This window comes from Neomonachus schauinslandi, chromosome 12 (genome assembly GCF_002201575.2).
Source record: "Neomonachus schauinslandi chromosome 12, ASM220157v2, whole genome shotgun sequence".
NCBI lineage: Eukaryota > Metazoa > Chordata > Mammalia > Carnivora > Phocidae > Neomonachus > Neomonachus schauinslandi.
The window spans coordinates 4,316,750-4,330,653 of record NC_058414.1 but is presented as its reverse complement, the minus strand read 5'-3'; the positions used below and the strand labels follow the sequence as shown (position 1 = coordinate 4,330,653).

The window sequence follows — 13,904 nt, the reverse complement described above, 5'->3', positions numbered from 1 at the left end:
CAAAGGAGTGCTGGCTCCCTGAAACGGCGTCTCGCCACCCACTTCAAATGGCTTTCCCCGCGTAGCCCTTCGGCCGCGGCAACAGCTCTTTACAAACCCAGCAAAGAGGTTTCTCGGGTGTTTTAAATTTTACAATTCTGGAATTCATTTGGCACAAACTCCATCCTACAAGGAGAAGTGGAATGCAAATCCTGTCGCATGCAGTTGTGAGGGAGCACCGGCAGGAGGCTGCTGGGAGTCATGGGCCGGCCCCCGGCTCCATGCCCACCTGCCCTGGCTGCATTGGCACCTAGAGCTCAAGCCTCAGCCAAGAGACCCAGCCTGGGAAGCAGGCAGGAGCGCCCACCAGGGGCCTGGCGACCTTGTCCCAGCAGGAACTTCCAGCCCCTGGCAGCTGACAGGGGGCGGTGTATCTAGAATACTGTGAAGGCATCTGCAGGGAGCGTGTATTGACCTCTACCAAGTGCACTGCGTGCTGTCCTCTGCTCTCCAGGAATCAGGCAACTTTCAGTTCTCTAAAGGACACCCATCACAACCAGGGCTCACGGGCTGCAGGGCAGCTCTGGGGATTTTGGGGAGCGCTCCCTGGTTTCCCCCGCAATGACCCCAGAGTCCTAACGCTGATGTCTTGGCTCTCGGATCACTTGAATGCTCAGTGGCTACATATCCACGTAATTTCTTCTGAGCCCCTCCCCCCTGCCCGTGTCCCAGGTGGGTCAGAGAACAGTACCCGCCTCACTGGTTGCTCCAAGGGCAGACAAAGGAGACAAAGCAGGGTTGCCCTGACATTAGCCGTCTGTGTGCCACCTTTGCAAACCCTTATCATACATGTGCACCCTCGCTGGCTTAATAGTTTTACTGCGATTTGACTTTCTACTTCACGTAAACGTGTCTTGAATGGAAGCGTTGTAGTAGCATGGTATATGATAGACCACTATCACTCGCAACAAACGCAGGCAATCTTAAAAATACATGCATCGATGACAAACAAGTATGCTCTCCTGTGTCCCAACTCTGGGAACCCCCGAAATGATGCATATAGAGCAGAGCGGAAAATCCAGAAATGCTTTGCTTCCCACCCACTCTCCCACATCCAGGAGCCATGCTCTAATAGGGGAAAATAAGTCATAAAGGTACTTGTTTTCTTGGTTCATTTGCATCAAATGGCTTTAGCCACTATCCTTGTCTGTTGGTAGAACTCACTGCATAGCTATTTTTTAAAGAACCCTTACACCCAAAGTCTCATTGGTTTCTAAGACACATGAAAACACACAGAACACATTTCTTAGTTACTATATGAGGATGTCCTATCGAGACATAGTTATGATGGTTTTCATAACCCTGAGAACTTTACACACATTGCCCTCCTTAGCTGTGCAGTCGCCCCTCATGGGATCCATCCCACCTCGTGTGACCTGCTCACCCTTCGTGATGTTCTTTTGTGCACATAGGTGAATCTCAGTATCACAGTTTTTATTTCTACTTAAAAAAAAAAGAAAGAGAAAATAGGGTATTCTAAGGAATTGCTGACTCATTATCTCATGAGAACATGGTATAAAGGTGTGAAAACTAGTCTTTGAGTTGGAAATCGAGTCTCACGTTGACTCTGTATGTGACCTCAGTTATTTCGCTGACTTCTTGGGGCCTCCGTAATAAAGAAGGGAGACCAGGTTTTGCAAACACGACCTGCGCCGTGCACGTTAACACCAGCGAGAGACTGCAGAAACTTACATACCTACCTCTTTACAGAAAAGGTGTGCGAGAAATGGCGTTTTCAACATTTAACCATTTCTCTCTCTCGAATTTTGTATTTGGAGCTGCATTTGGCATTTGAGAAACACAGCTGAGAGGGACAACATAACATGGACAGATTTGGCGTCTTCTAAACCAAAGCTCAAACTAACTCGCCTTACTGCCACAGCACATCAAATGTGTAATTTTCACTACCTACCATCCATAAGATCAGATGTTCCCGAAGCACCCAGAGGATAGGAAATGGGCTAGGGACGTGCCCCCAAGGCGGGGAGCTCTTCCCCTCTGCCACGTGGTCCCCGTGTGGAGGTGTGACAGCCTCAGTGACTTGGGTCTATCCTCCTGCACACACCAGGGCCCCTCCCGCTGATCTTTATCCCGCATCTTCTTAACACGGCCGTTGAAGGGAAACAGCAGGTACAATGATCCCACTGCCCAACCACTGACTTTGGAAGAATATGGAGGAACCGAGGTGTTACGGGAACAGAGCGTGCGAAAGCCCGCCAACAGGACACACGGACGGCCGACTCACCCACTCCTCTGTCACTCTTGGAGGTCTGCTGTCCGCCAGACGTGGTGGAAAGGTCTTCGGGGACCGGCATGGGCTCATCCCCATCATCCGGAGTGTCGCTCACTGGAGGGCTTTCCTTCCCTGAGGAGACAAGCAGCAGCTTGAGTTCCTGGGGCTGTGGTCGCCGCCGAGGGTGGAGGTCACTGCAGCGTGGCCAGCAAGGATGCTGCACACGTACATATGTATTTATACGTTACGGGTAATACGCGGGGATCTATTTTACCAAACTGAACGGTGGTCGTCAGACATTCTCATGGTCACTTTTCCACGCCAGTGACCAAACTCCCACAACTTTGTTTATGACATCTGTGTGATGCCCCATTGCATGGCTACACCAGGATTTATTTAAATCCTTTCTCTATTTTCAAATTTATATTGTTTCCAATCTCTTTCCCTATTAAGCAACACCGTGGCGAACAGCCTAGTAGCGAGCCTTTGCACGTGTTCTTAGTAAGTGTTCCAGAAGTTTCATGAGTGGGTCAAAAGGCATCTACATTTTTTTTTTTAAAGATTTTATTTGTTTGTCAGAGAGAGAGCGAGCACACAAGCAGGGGGAGAAGCAGACTCCCCACCGAGCAGGGAGCCCGATGCAGGACTCGATCCCAGGACCCTGAGATCATGACCTGAGCCGAAGGCCAACGCTTAACCAACTGAGCCACCCAGGCGTCCCAGGCATCTGCGTTTGTAAGGCTTGCCACACATTATCCCATAATTTTTCCTACAAGGTGGCTCCAGTTTACCCTCCTGTATGTGGGCTTCATTCCACCTTCAGATTAATTTGTTTTTAAGGTCACTGGACTGGTTATCTTGCTCAGAGCTATACATTCTAGGTCTGCTCACTGGCTTTTAGAGAGCCAGGGAATATTCTCCCAGCAGCCTAGTTTGATCCAGCCGGGCGGGGTGGCGGGGCGGGGAAGCAAGCTTGCAAAAGGGAGGAAGAGGGAATCCGAGGCCTCCTGGGGCCAGGATTCCTTCTGTGGAATTCTTATCTTTGAAACACAAAAATAGAATCCACACAACTCCGCAGTGGCTTATCCTTCACAAAGTGAGATTTACCAAATGAAACAGGGTTTTCCAGGATGGCTGTATCTACTGTGACCGCATCAGAATTCCATGCAGCCACAGGCTCCAGCAATGGGGAACCCACCCCTCCCCCCCCCCCCCCCCCCCCCAGAAATCCAGCCCTGGAAAGCCAGGACTGGTGGAAAACGTGGGGTTTTTTTTGTTTTTTTTTTTTCCCTTTGAAACTGAAACACCTGTATCTCCCAACCTAAACATCACCTAAAATTAGGTTAGGAGACACAAACCACATGCAGGGAACAGATGGTAAGGCCTGAAGCTGATGCAAACTAACCCATCAGAGCTGCTCTAGAAGATGGGCAGATGCTGGCCCTAAAGGAGGTTAACAGAAGTGGAAGGCGGGGGTCGCACGCTTGCTGGCTGGGCTGGTGACCCGGCTTCCCAGGCGGAGGACATCCCCGCACAGACGACCCCAGACTTTTGCAAAGACGGTGTCGAAGGACCTAGAAAACACGGCCAGGAAGACGGGAGTGTGCTCGCCTATTTGAATAACCATCTGGAAGAGCAATACCAACACTTCGGGGGATGGGTAAGACGAGCGCAAGCGTCCCTGGCAGCGGACGAGACCTCGCGGGCGTAGGTAGCTGAGTGGGCATCGCGCAGGCAGGCACCGAGACGATGCTTTGGGGGACAGCGGTGCATTCTCCAGGAAGGAGACATCACAGTGGAGTATTCCCAGCTTAGCTGCGATCACCACAACTAGCAGGTTTTCAGAAAGAGCATTATTGGGTATATTTGGACAGCCAGGCCGATGTGTGTTAGGTCAGTGATATTTCCAGGGCTCTAAATCGTGAGGAGTAATAGTGGCTAAAAATCTCGGTGTTCTCGTACACCGATTCCACAAATGTGGAAAAGCTGAACGGGAGAATGTAGGAGGTATATGGACCATCTGGTAACTGGGTTTTCCTTACCACTGCTTAGAGCAACGGTTCTCAAACTTAGAGGACTTCAGGGAGGTGGTCAGAGGAATCTTCTTTTTTTTTTGTTTTTGGAGGGGAGGAAGACTGACCTTACACAGAACTTCAATATGTAAAACCAGACTTCTGTGTCAAGTGGGGATATTACGGCAGGGAGGAGGGGAGACTGGAGACCCAGGTCACCTGCCTTCTCAAAGACCTCCTGAGGAACCCCCTTCCCCAGAACAGATGGTGGAGACCCCTGGATGAGCCAACTGACCCAAAGATTAGAAGTGTATAGAGCGAGGTGCTGTGCATGTGTGTCTTCGTGATCAACCAGCTGTCATTATTATGGGGTGGGCGTGGGAGGCTGAGCAACTAAGCTTTATGAGCATATTTTACCTTCCCTGTGACACTTCCCTTTGGAGTACTCCATGATCCTCCTGGGTAAAGAATCAGGACTTATCCAGTGAAGGAACGTGGTCTCTGCTCCACCGAGCCAAAGCGTGTCCAAGTAACTCTTGATTACTCTTTTGGTAATTTAACGGCTCTGTGTGTTAGGGAATAAGGCCAACCACACATTCTTGAGGATGCTTATATGATAGATGTGCTGCTAAGGGTTCTGTGGGTCTGGTCAGGCTCCTGCACTGAGTGAAACGCCAGGTCTCCAGCACCCATCAGCCTGTGCCTCAGCCCTCCCACTGCTTCCTGCACGGGGCGGGGTGGGGAAGAGGAACGAAGAAAGCGGTAGGGATGATGATTCCAAGATGCATGGGTCAGACTGATCAACGGGAGCTCTCTACGTGGGAGAAACGCGCAGGGAGAAGGGAGAGTAAACAGTCGTCCCTGGTGTATACAGTGGTGACCAGAAAAAAGTCAGACCTGGAGGAGAACAGAATGAGATTTGGGCACAGCCTTGGCTCACCTTCACTCGGTGAGAGATTTTAAGAGGTGGCCTGATTTGCCTAAAGGCCCCCAAAGTCTGGGTGGTGCTGAGACATGACTCACTCCCACGAGCCCTTGTGCCCCGTGGCCCAGATTCTCTCACTGTTGGAGATTTCTACGGTGAATATGTACCACTTTGTGAAAACCTTGTCAAGCGAAGATTGTTTGTGTGTTGATTTTAAAAATATTTGTCCCGTGAACCACTGAAAATGCAAAACCTTGGAAAGATCATAAAAGATACAAAAGTAAGGTTATTAAGTCAACACATCCCAAACATTAACACGTGGTTGACCTGGGATATGGTTCGGACAGAAACATGGAGGAAGTCACCCCTTGAAGATGGTTTCTTCAACAGACAAATGAGGCTAAAAACCGTGATTTTGGTCTAACTCACAGGGCTTCTGTGAAGATAAAATAATAACGTGTGTGAATGCTTATATGCTGAAGAAGCCTATGGGGCTGTTTCTAAAAGGCAGCAAACCACAAAAGCATGAGGTCTGCAGAGCACCAAGTGCCTGCATTTCCCCCAAGTTCATGTACAAAGACAGACAACATGTGGAGCTGTAGACAGCAAGAGATCAAGTACTTCTCACGGAATAATTTAGGAAGTGCAATGTAATTTCCCTTATTTAGAAAATTGAAAGAAACTTCTTAGCAATTTATATTTAATCTTACTACTCGCCTTTGCTTCAAATAAAGCATTACCTATGAGAAGTGTTTGGGGCAAATTAGATGAGAAAACTGTATAATGAGCTTATCAAAAGCAAGCAAGTTAATTTCTCAAGTAGATTATAATTCATCCGACAAAGTTCTGTGATTCCCCATCTCCCAAGTGCATGAGTGTTTTTATATGCAATTACCCAGGGGAACATAATTGCTGGGGGTAAAGAAAAAGTCAGAATACAGACTCCCAACTCTAGAAGAGTGGGAAAACTTGTACTCAGTGCCATGTCCGGCTCCCTGTGGGACTTCTGGTCCATTCCTGAAGTTTCCCAAATCTCAGCTCCCTGCAAATTGAAAATGGTGCCTGTATCTTCTTCACTGGGTGCTTATAAAGTTGAAAAGAGACAACACTCAGGGCAGTGTTTGGTAAATGTAAGCTTTCAATCAGTGTGATTTCCTAGGATGAACATTTCCACTCCTATTTCAATAGAGATGAGCTTCATTTGCCTAAGCAGACTATGTCTGTCTACAGAGCATACTTCTCGTTTCTATGTCCCAACAAACATTACAAATACCATTGAGAACACATCCAATACACCTTTAGGATCACAGGAGCCAGATGATCCTTCAATATCAACTGGCTCAAATCCCTCTTTTTGCAGATGACACTACAGTGGTCTTTCCAGGAGGCAGGAAACCTGTGTCAGGTCCCATAATTGGGGACAAAGATGGGAGATGGATACTAGCCTCACAGTCCCCCATGAGCTGTGTCTTCCCTTAGAAACCAAAACAAAAAATAATACACAGGAATAAAAATATTTTGGAAAAACTGACAAAGAAGAAAGAGACACACACACACACACACACACACAGCTTTACCCAAAGAATGAATGAGATATGCCCTATAGGAAAAACCCCCAGAAGAAAGCATCAGGTGATTTGAAAAAAAAAAAAAAAGTCAGATATTATTTCTCTTTCAAGTGAATATTTCACAGATACTGATGGAACTGTTCATGCTGGGGCATTTTTGAACCCAGGAAAGTGGCAACTTCCTGGTTCAACGTAGAAAGTTTATTGTTTTCTTTCCTGTGGGCAGAACATGACAGTGAAGAATTTTCTGGGGAAAGAGGAGATTGAGTAATATATTCCTCCACAGATCGAGAATGTCAACTTCTGTTTGACTAAATGTATGTCCTTATTCTTTTTTTTAAAAGATTTTATTTATTTATTTGAGAGAGAGCATGAGCAGGGGTGGGCAGAGGGAGAGGGAGAAGCAGACTCCCCGCCGAGCAGGGAGCCCGACGCGGGGCTCAATCCCAGGACCCTGAGATCGTGACCTGAGCCGAAGGCAGACGCTTAACCGACTGAGCCACCCGGGCGCCCCTGGACATCCTTATTCTGTAACTGTCACTACCCTCAATTTTCAGAAATGGAAAAGACAAAGGGATGTGATTAGGTTTTAGTTGTAGAAGCAGCAAGAAGTAGAAGAAGAATCCTTCAAATCTTTAGGAACGATGACAGGACCCTTCAGATGCTCTGTCGCTGTTCAGAATGCTTCAAGTTACATCGACCAAGAACACTCTTAGTGTTTTGGAAGTAGCATTTCCTTTGCTAAGTATACACAAAGTAAATTTCAGATCGAGTCTTGAATCTTCTCAACCACAGAAGAGTTTCCTTTTTCAGGCAGTCCTGGGCCATGGGCCTCCCTTCATTCTTGCTCCCTGCAACCCCCACTTCCAAAAGCCAATGTCCAGGAAAATGGAGTGTTCAGCCTCATGTTAAGGGCAAGAAGACTATGAGGGAAAAAAGGAGGCTTTTGTTCTGCTGGTGAACAAAATAGGAGGTGGGGACACAGACTTGCTCATAAGAAACATTCTGGAGATGCCTGCCTGGGCCAGGGGGCTTTCAGCTCTGGCTCTGGGACAGGAGAGGACAGTTGGACAGATGCTTCTTGCAAGTGTCACCTCAGAAACTCCTCAAGAGACAGCAAAAACAATGAAAGGGTTTCTTGGCGTTTGGAAATTGTTGACATCCTGTGTTTTTGAACTGCTAATCCCCTCTAGCCAAGGCCTGCAACCCCGGCAGGGGAGGGGGGCGCTAACCCAGGGAGAGGCACACACCTCCTCCCCGCCTCCTTCTCCTCCCTGCAGGCCTGTTGCCCAACAGCCACCAGACCTCCCCCCCTAGGCCAGTGAGAGGCTTCAAAGAGCCAATCTCTTTTTTTTGTTTTCATTGAAATCATACTTTGTTGTTGGTGTATTTCCGGTTCAGGGTTCAGAAGAACCCTGTGCTCAAGGGAAACCAATGCAAATAGAACTTAAAGACAGTAGATACTAGATGTAAAGCGAAAGGCCCCCCGTCCTCCACAGCCCATCCCTCCCTCCCATCACCAAACTCCCCAGGGGAAGTCTAGGTTGGTAAATCTCTCTCCAGAGTCTTCTTCAGCACGCGTGCAAGCATGTAGGAAGTGTGTGTGTGCACATGTGTGTGTGTGCACGTGCATGTGTGTGTGTGCGATGCGTGTTCATCTTACAGAACAGATCACACTTTGCACACCCTCCCGGACACCGCCTGCACGCTGGTGTAGGTCTTGGACGTGTTCCGCTATGAAGGTTTTCACGCCACCCTTCTTCGGAAGACGGGATGAACAAGGGAAATGCCCCGGTTTTCGGACATTAGCGTCAATCCTTTGGTGAGCATCTGCTCAAACGCTCTGCGCGCTTGTGGGCGCGGCTCTAGGGCGAACTCCTTCGTTGTAGCCCAGAGAGTTCAAGTCCACACTTGCCGCATGCCCGGAGTAGCTGGCCCAGGGGAGGCGGGAGACGTCTGGGATTGTGGCAAGAACTTGAATCTCCTCCCCTGCACACTCGCCAGTGAGTGAGCTGCCACACGTGTGGCCCCAGTCTCTGTCGTGGGGGCTGACTTAGACCGGGGCGCAGAATTCAATAAAAACTTAGAAACAGGTGGGGGGGCAGGTCAGCCAGGCCCAGATGACCAGGCCAGGCCATTCTCCAACAGACGCCCACCCGGGATTGGCCAGGAGCCTGGGAGGCTCTAAAAGGTAAAATAATGAAAATCCACAGGCCACAGAGGTTGCTCCTGCAGCTGGACACCTCTGGGTACGGGGCCAGACGGAAGGTGGGCTTCCCACACTTAGGAACACAGGAGCCATGCTGGCTTTGCTGGACGGGCTCAGCCCCACCTAGTGGGACACTCTGTGACCCGCCCTTAGGCCTCATGTCACATCACCCATGGCTCCACTTCCTGGGTCTCCCAAAATGACAAGAGCCATGTCCAATACGGCTTGAAAAAAAATGTATGTGGGTGGGGAGCTTACCAGATATTCTGACTTGCACCTCAAAACCATGCTTTTCAATTTCTTTTTCCCGCTCTGCCTCCCTCGCTCTTCTTCCCTCTGTCTCCCTCTTAAACACCACCATTGGCAACTGTTTGGGGTCCAGAGCAGGTCCATCAGTCATTTCCCCCCCCAAGAGTATCCACATTTATTGGACCTCTTCCAGGGTGCTCTCGGATTTCCCAGCAAAACCCATTTTATGCTTGGAGATTTTTCTGCTCAGGTTCTCAACCTGGGATGAGCTCTAAGAGTTGCCATGAAACATTGACACGAATTCCATCTTGGTCTTCCCTTTTGCAGGACAGCCTGTCTTCCTCCCTGGGGAACACAGCGAGCGCCATGGCTCCTGGCACCCCAGGGAGGGCTCATCACAGGGCCCCCCATACAGGTACCCCACAAGGGTCTCACCTGAAACTCGGGACATGTCTTGACCCTCATCAGCGTCCATTGTCCTCAGGTTATCTGAGAAAGAGAGGAACGGATTTTAGTTTAAAGCAAATTACTAATAAGATCTGAGAGAGAGAAAGAGAGAGAGAGAGAGAGACGTTCTATGTATTTAACGGCAAGGTTATCTACCAAGAATAATGCATTTTCCTCCTCACATACTTGCTGGAGTATCAGACTGGCACAGACCTTGATCCTTTTAAAAACAGCATTACAAAGATTTATAAAAATATCATTACAAGCACAGGAGGACCAAATTTGTTATTTATTGTTAATTTCCTACTGCATAATAACCCAAAATGCAAACTGACTGCAACAAAATTAAGCAGAAAATTAAATGGCCCTGGGTCATTGTAGGCACAGAATTCATTCTCTTGGCTGATCCATAGTTATGTTCTTTCTAATTTACTGAGCATGCATCGATGAACCTTGAGTCAGCTTGGTGACACACATACAATCAGCAATCAAAAAACGAAGCAATTTGCTGAAGAATGTCTCATTTACCCAGGCAGGGCTGCATATGTGAGCAGCTCTTGCACTCCCTCCATCAATAATGAATACACCTCCAGCCTGGCATATGGGCAACATGGGCGCTTCCGTCTTTGTCCCCCACTCTCTCAGGGACCCTGCCTCAGACGTCGCTAGTGCACTCACGCAGGGAGAAGGGAAGCTCACGACGGCGGCAAAGCGAGGCCGGGAGAGCACCCAAACCTTCCTGTTTGCTGACACATGGCTTGGCTCCTCACACTGGCTTAAAAACAGAAAGCCCACTGGGAAGAGCCGCCCTTGGTGGTGACAGCGAATGTCCTGCCCCGCGCGGGACCAGCCACCGCACGGTGGGGGCACTCGGGGTCCTGGCCTGGCCTCGGAGGTCGTGGGTGCCCTAGAGGATGACCTCTGGGAGCCCCGTGGACAGGGAAATGTGTGGCCTCAGCAGCAGGTGACCTCAACGAAATCTGCTCATTTATGCTCTGCTGGACAACCTGCAAGACGGACCTTCTCTAAGCAACACACTGAGTCCATCTGTCGAATCGAACTCAGGTCACCTCTGTTTTGGGGTTGGGGGGAGGTGCACCTGTCTCTTTGGTTCAGGTGTATGGATCTGAGCTGTGAGGCCAGTTTGCAGCAGACCTGGCCACGGGTGAGGGGGTGTTCAGGGGACCGAACTACGCAGGCAGGGGCGAATACATGCGTATATATAATAGCCTTTACGGTGCCTGTGGACTACGTATCTTCAATTTCTGTAGTATCAGTACTAGTCACAAAGAAGACACGAATGACTGTCACTTCTTCTGGATGGGGAGGGGTTTTCTTCTATTTCTGAAAGCCACTGAACAGGTCTGAAGTGTGACCTGAATTTTCCAGGCTGCTGTGCGGTGCAGGGCTATGGCTGCTGACCACAGAAGGGAAAAAGGCCCATGGCCCCACCTGTGTGTCTGCCCCGAGACTGAGCGTCCACAAGGCGGCCGAAGCCGAACAAAGCAGCCCCGGGAGCCAGCTCGAAACTGGCTGTATGCCCAACGTCTCATAGACCCCCACGTACAAAAGGCAAAAAAATCCATGAGTCTTCTGAAACCGTCCAAACAATTATAAAGAGACAGGATGGACTCCAATGAGAAAAATCTTTGTCATCATTGGACGGCGTGAATGTGAGGTTCACTACTCACTGAAGGCGGGTACAGTGTTTTATTGTGGTATCACAGACCTGTCTTGAAACGTCCCTGTGTTGAGTGGCGAGACGGATGGCAGAACTCGAATCTTGCTGTAACCAATCCTGGGCTAACACAGAATTTGTAGAATGTTGACTTGGAGTCTTCTCACCATGCAGGTGATACGTTTTTTACAACTTTTTTTTTTTTTTTTTTTACAAAGACCCATAACTTCCACACACGCAGAGATTTTTACAAAAACAGGACGCTAAACATATTCCAAACAGCCTCTTGTAAACTATTTTTTCATTTAATCCGCCACGTCTTTTTATTTTGCACATCTACGTCAAGGTCCTCATTTCAGTGGCTATGAACTTCTCAGCTGCAGGACTGATTTATCCGGTACCCCAGTGTAGATCCAAGCTATTCCCAAGTAGAGGACAGACCGTCTCCTAAGGCCCCACAGATGGCTCCCCACCTTGGCTCTAAGGGAGAAGGTGGGCTCCCTCGAGGCACGGAGGGGACAATCCACCCCTCCCAGGTTCCCCATCATGCATCCGTCCCTGCAGGTGGGAGATGTGACAAGTGCCACAAAGCAGAACACAGATGGTCGAGGTCCAGACCAGGCTCTGCTGGGCGGGAAAGCCCTTGCCCTGGGCAGTCACCTGGCTTGTGCGTCTTGTGTGTCCCTTCCTAGAAGCAGCCCCACCTCAGCAGCCACCTGTATACTCCGGACAGTGGGTGTGCTGGGGGCCGGCCACACGGAGCAGAGGACCATGGGCTGGTGTCAACACGCCGGTTCCCATTTTCACTAAACGTCCACACCCACCCCGCCACCCCCACCCTGTGGAACTCCACTGGGTAATCAGAACCACTGAGATTTTCAAACACACTCCCAACCAACCCTACTGCAGGTGGGTGTGCAGCCGTGCTGAGAGGGCTCCCTTGCTTGGGCTAATGGATGCTTGTCACCACTCTTCTGACCTTCTTGATAATTTGGGGGCAGGGCCCACCTTTCCAGGCCGCGCTGGGTCCTGTGAATGCTGTGGCCCCGGTCCTGCCTGCCGTCATGCAGGGGGCGCGGGACTTGACAAGCTCCCAAATCTGCATCTCTCGGGATGGAACAGTCGTGACTTTTTTGTAAAAGTGATGGCTTTTAGGCAAAGACCAAACGAATAAATCGACGATGGGAAATGGATTGAGGGAGAGGAAATTTCACCCCCTCCAAGACCAGAGGTTACAGAGGGGCAGCTGTGGGGGGCCTGAGAAGGGGCAGCGGGACACCACCCCCATCCCGGCTACCGCGTGCACGACCCAGGCTCTGTGCTCAGTCTCACACAGTGCTTACTAAGCCCTCTTTCCCTACACGGAAGCTGTGTCCAATGCCAAGTGGAAAACAGAGTGTGGGCTGGATATGGTCTCCGCTGTCAAGGAGTTTATGATCAGAAAGATGAGTTCATCACACAAGTGGACTCATGACCTGTTTTTGGAAACCGGCCCCTAAACAAAACCCAGGACCACAAGCCTGGAAAGGGAAATGCCAGAGGCAAGGAGTATTCCACAGAAGTGAAGTGTGATTTTCTCCCCCACACGGGAAACCCAAACAACTGAAGGCCAGAGCTCCACCGATCGACACGGCAGAAAACACAACACCAGCAAACACCGGTCACCTGGGCGGTGCCTACAGCCCTGAAGGCTCTCATTGTTTCTCTGGAGCAAGCAGTTCTGAATCTCGCACACAGGGAAACAGATGCAGAGATAAGTGAAGCCCAACGTGACAGTGTCTGTCGCTGGCTGTCCCTCTAGGGGAGCACAGCCAGCTGTCGCAAGCCACTGCCCACCCGTACCTCCCACTCTGGAGTGGTCTTCCTGTCTTTCCTTCTGTCTCCTTCATCCCTCCTCCCTTCCTCTCTGTGTCTCTGTCTCTGTGTCTGTCTGGTCCTTCTGCTCCAACAAGACTTTCCTCGTGTCAGCTCAAGGGGGTTGGCATATCAGTGACTCCAGAAAGTGGGGGGCACACAGAGGGTGGAGCAAAAGAGGTGAGAGACAGGAGCAAAGCTGGCCCAGAACATCTGTGCTTCTCCAGCGGCCCCGCCAAGGAAACAGGGTCTTATTGCCAGTGCCGGCCCCGTGGAGGAGCTTCCCTCGGGGACAGGGAGACTCTGGAAACATCCCCCCCGCCGCCCCGCCGACCCTGTCCTTCTTTCCTTCTTCCACACCCACCCCACGAGGGACTGGGGCCTGGCTGTCTCCTGGGAGGAACCACCCTGGGCAGTCGTGGCTCCCGAGTCAAGGGCTGGGCAAGTCTCCAGGAGCGTCCTCCCTTGTACCTGCGAGCGAGCAGGCGGCCGCAAGAACAGCTCCGAGAGCCAAAGGGAGCCCCGAGGGCCACTGGCAGGTGCACAGGGCTGGTGGCCGTCCTCGGCCCCTCTTCACGGGCCCCCTCTTTGCCCTAAGATGAGCACCTCTCTTCACAGCGCTCTCCCACACTTCTGAAAAGGCGAGCCGGAATTAACGAAGTCAAAATGAAAAGCCAGACACCCATCAAG

General features: G+C 50.3%; 1 protein-coding gene across 14 annotated transcripts in view; it reads right to left on the bottom strand.

The window, feature by feature from the left end:
* Positions 1-9,719, bottom strand: part of IKZF1 (IKAROS family zinc finger 1) — a 76,998-nt gene extending 67,279 nt beyond the window's left edge. For 13 of the 14 annotated variants that reach the window (XM_021703664.2, XM_021703665.2, XM_021703668.2 and 10 more), the window contains exons 1-2: positions 9,671-9,710; positions 2,285-2,404 (exon numbers count right to left, since the gene is read on the bottom strand). In XM_021703664.2, coding sequence (XP_021559339.1) covers positions 2,285-2,404; positions 9,671-9,710 — 160 coding nt within the window. Of the gene's footprint in view, positions 1-2,284; positions 2,405-9,670 lie in introns of all 14 variants that reach the window. The other variant, XM_021703678.2, reaches the window with a different exon arrangement.
* Positions 9,720-13,904: the final 4,185 nt, after the last annotated feature.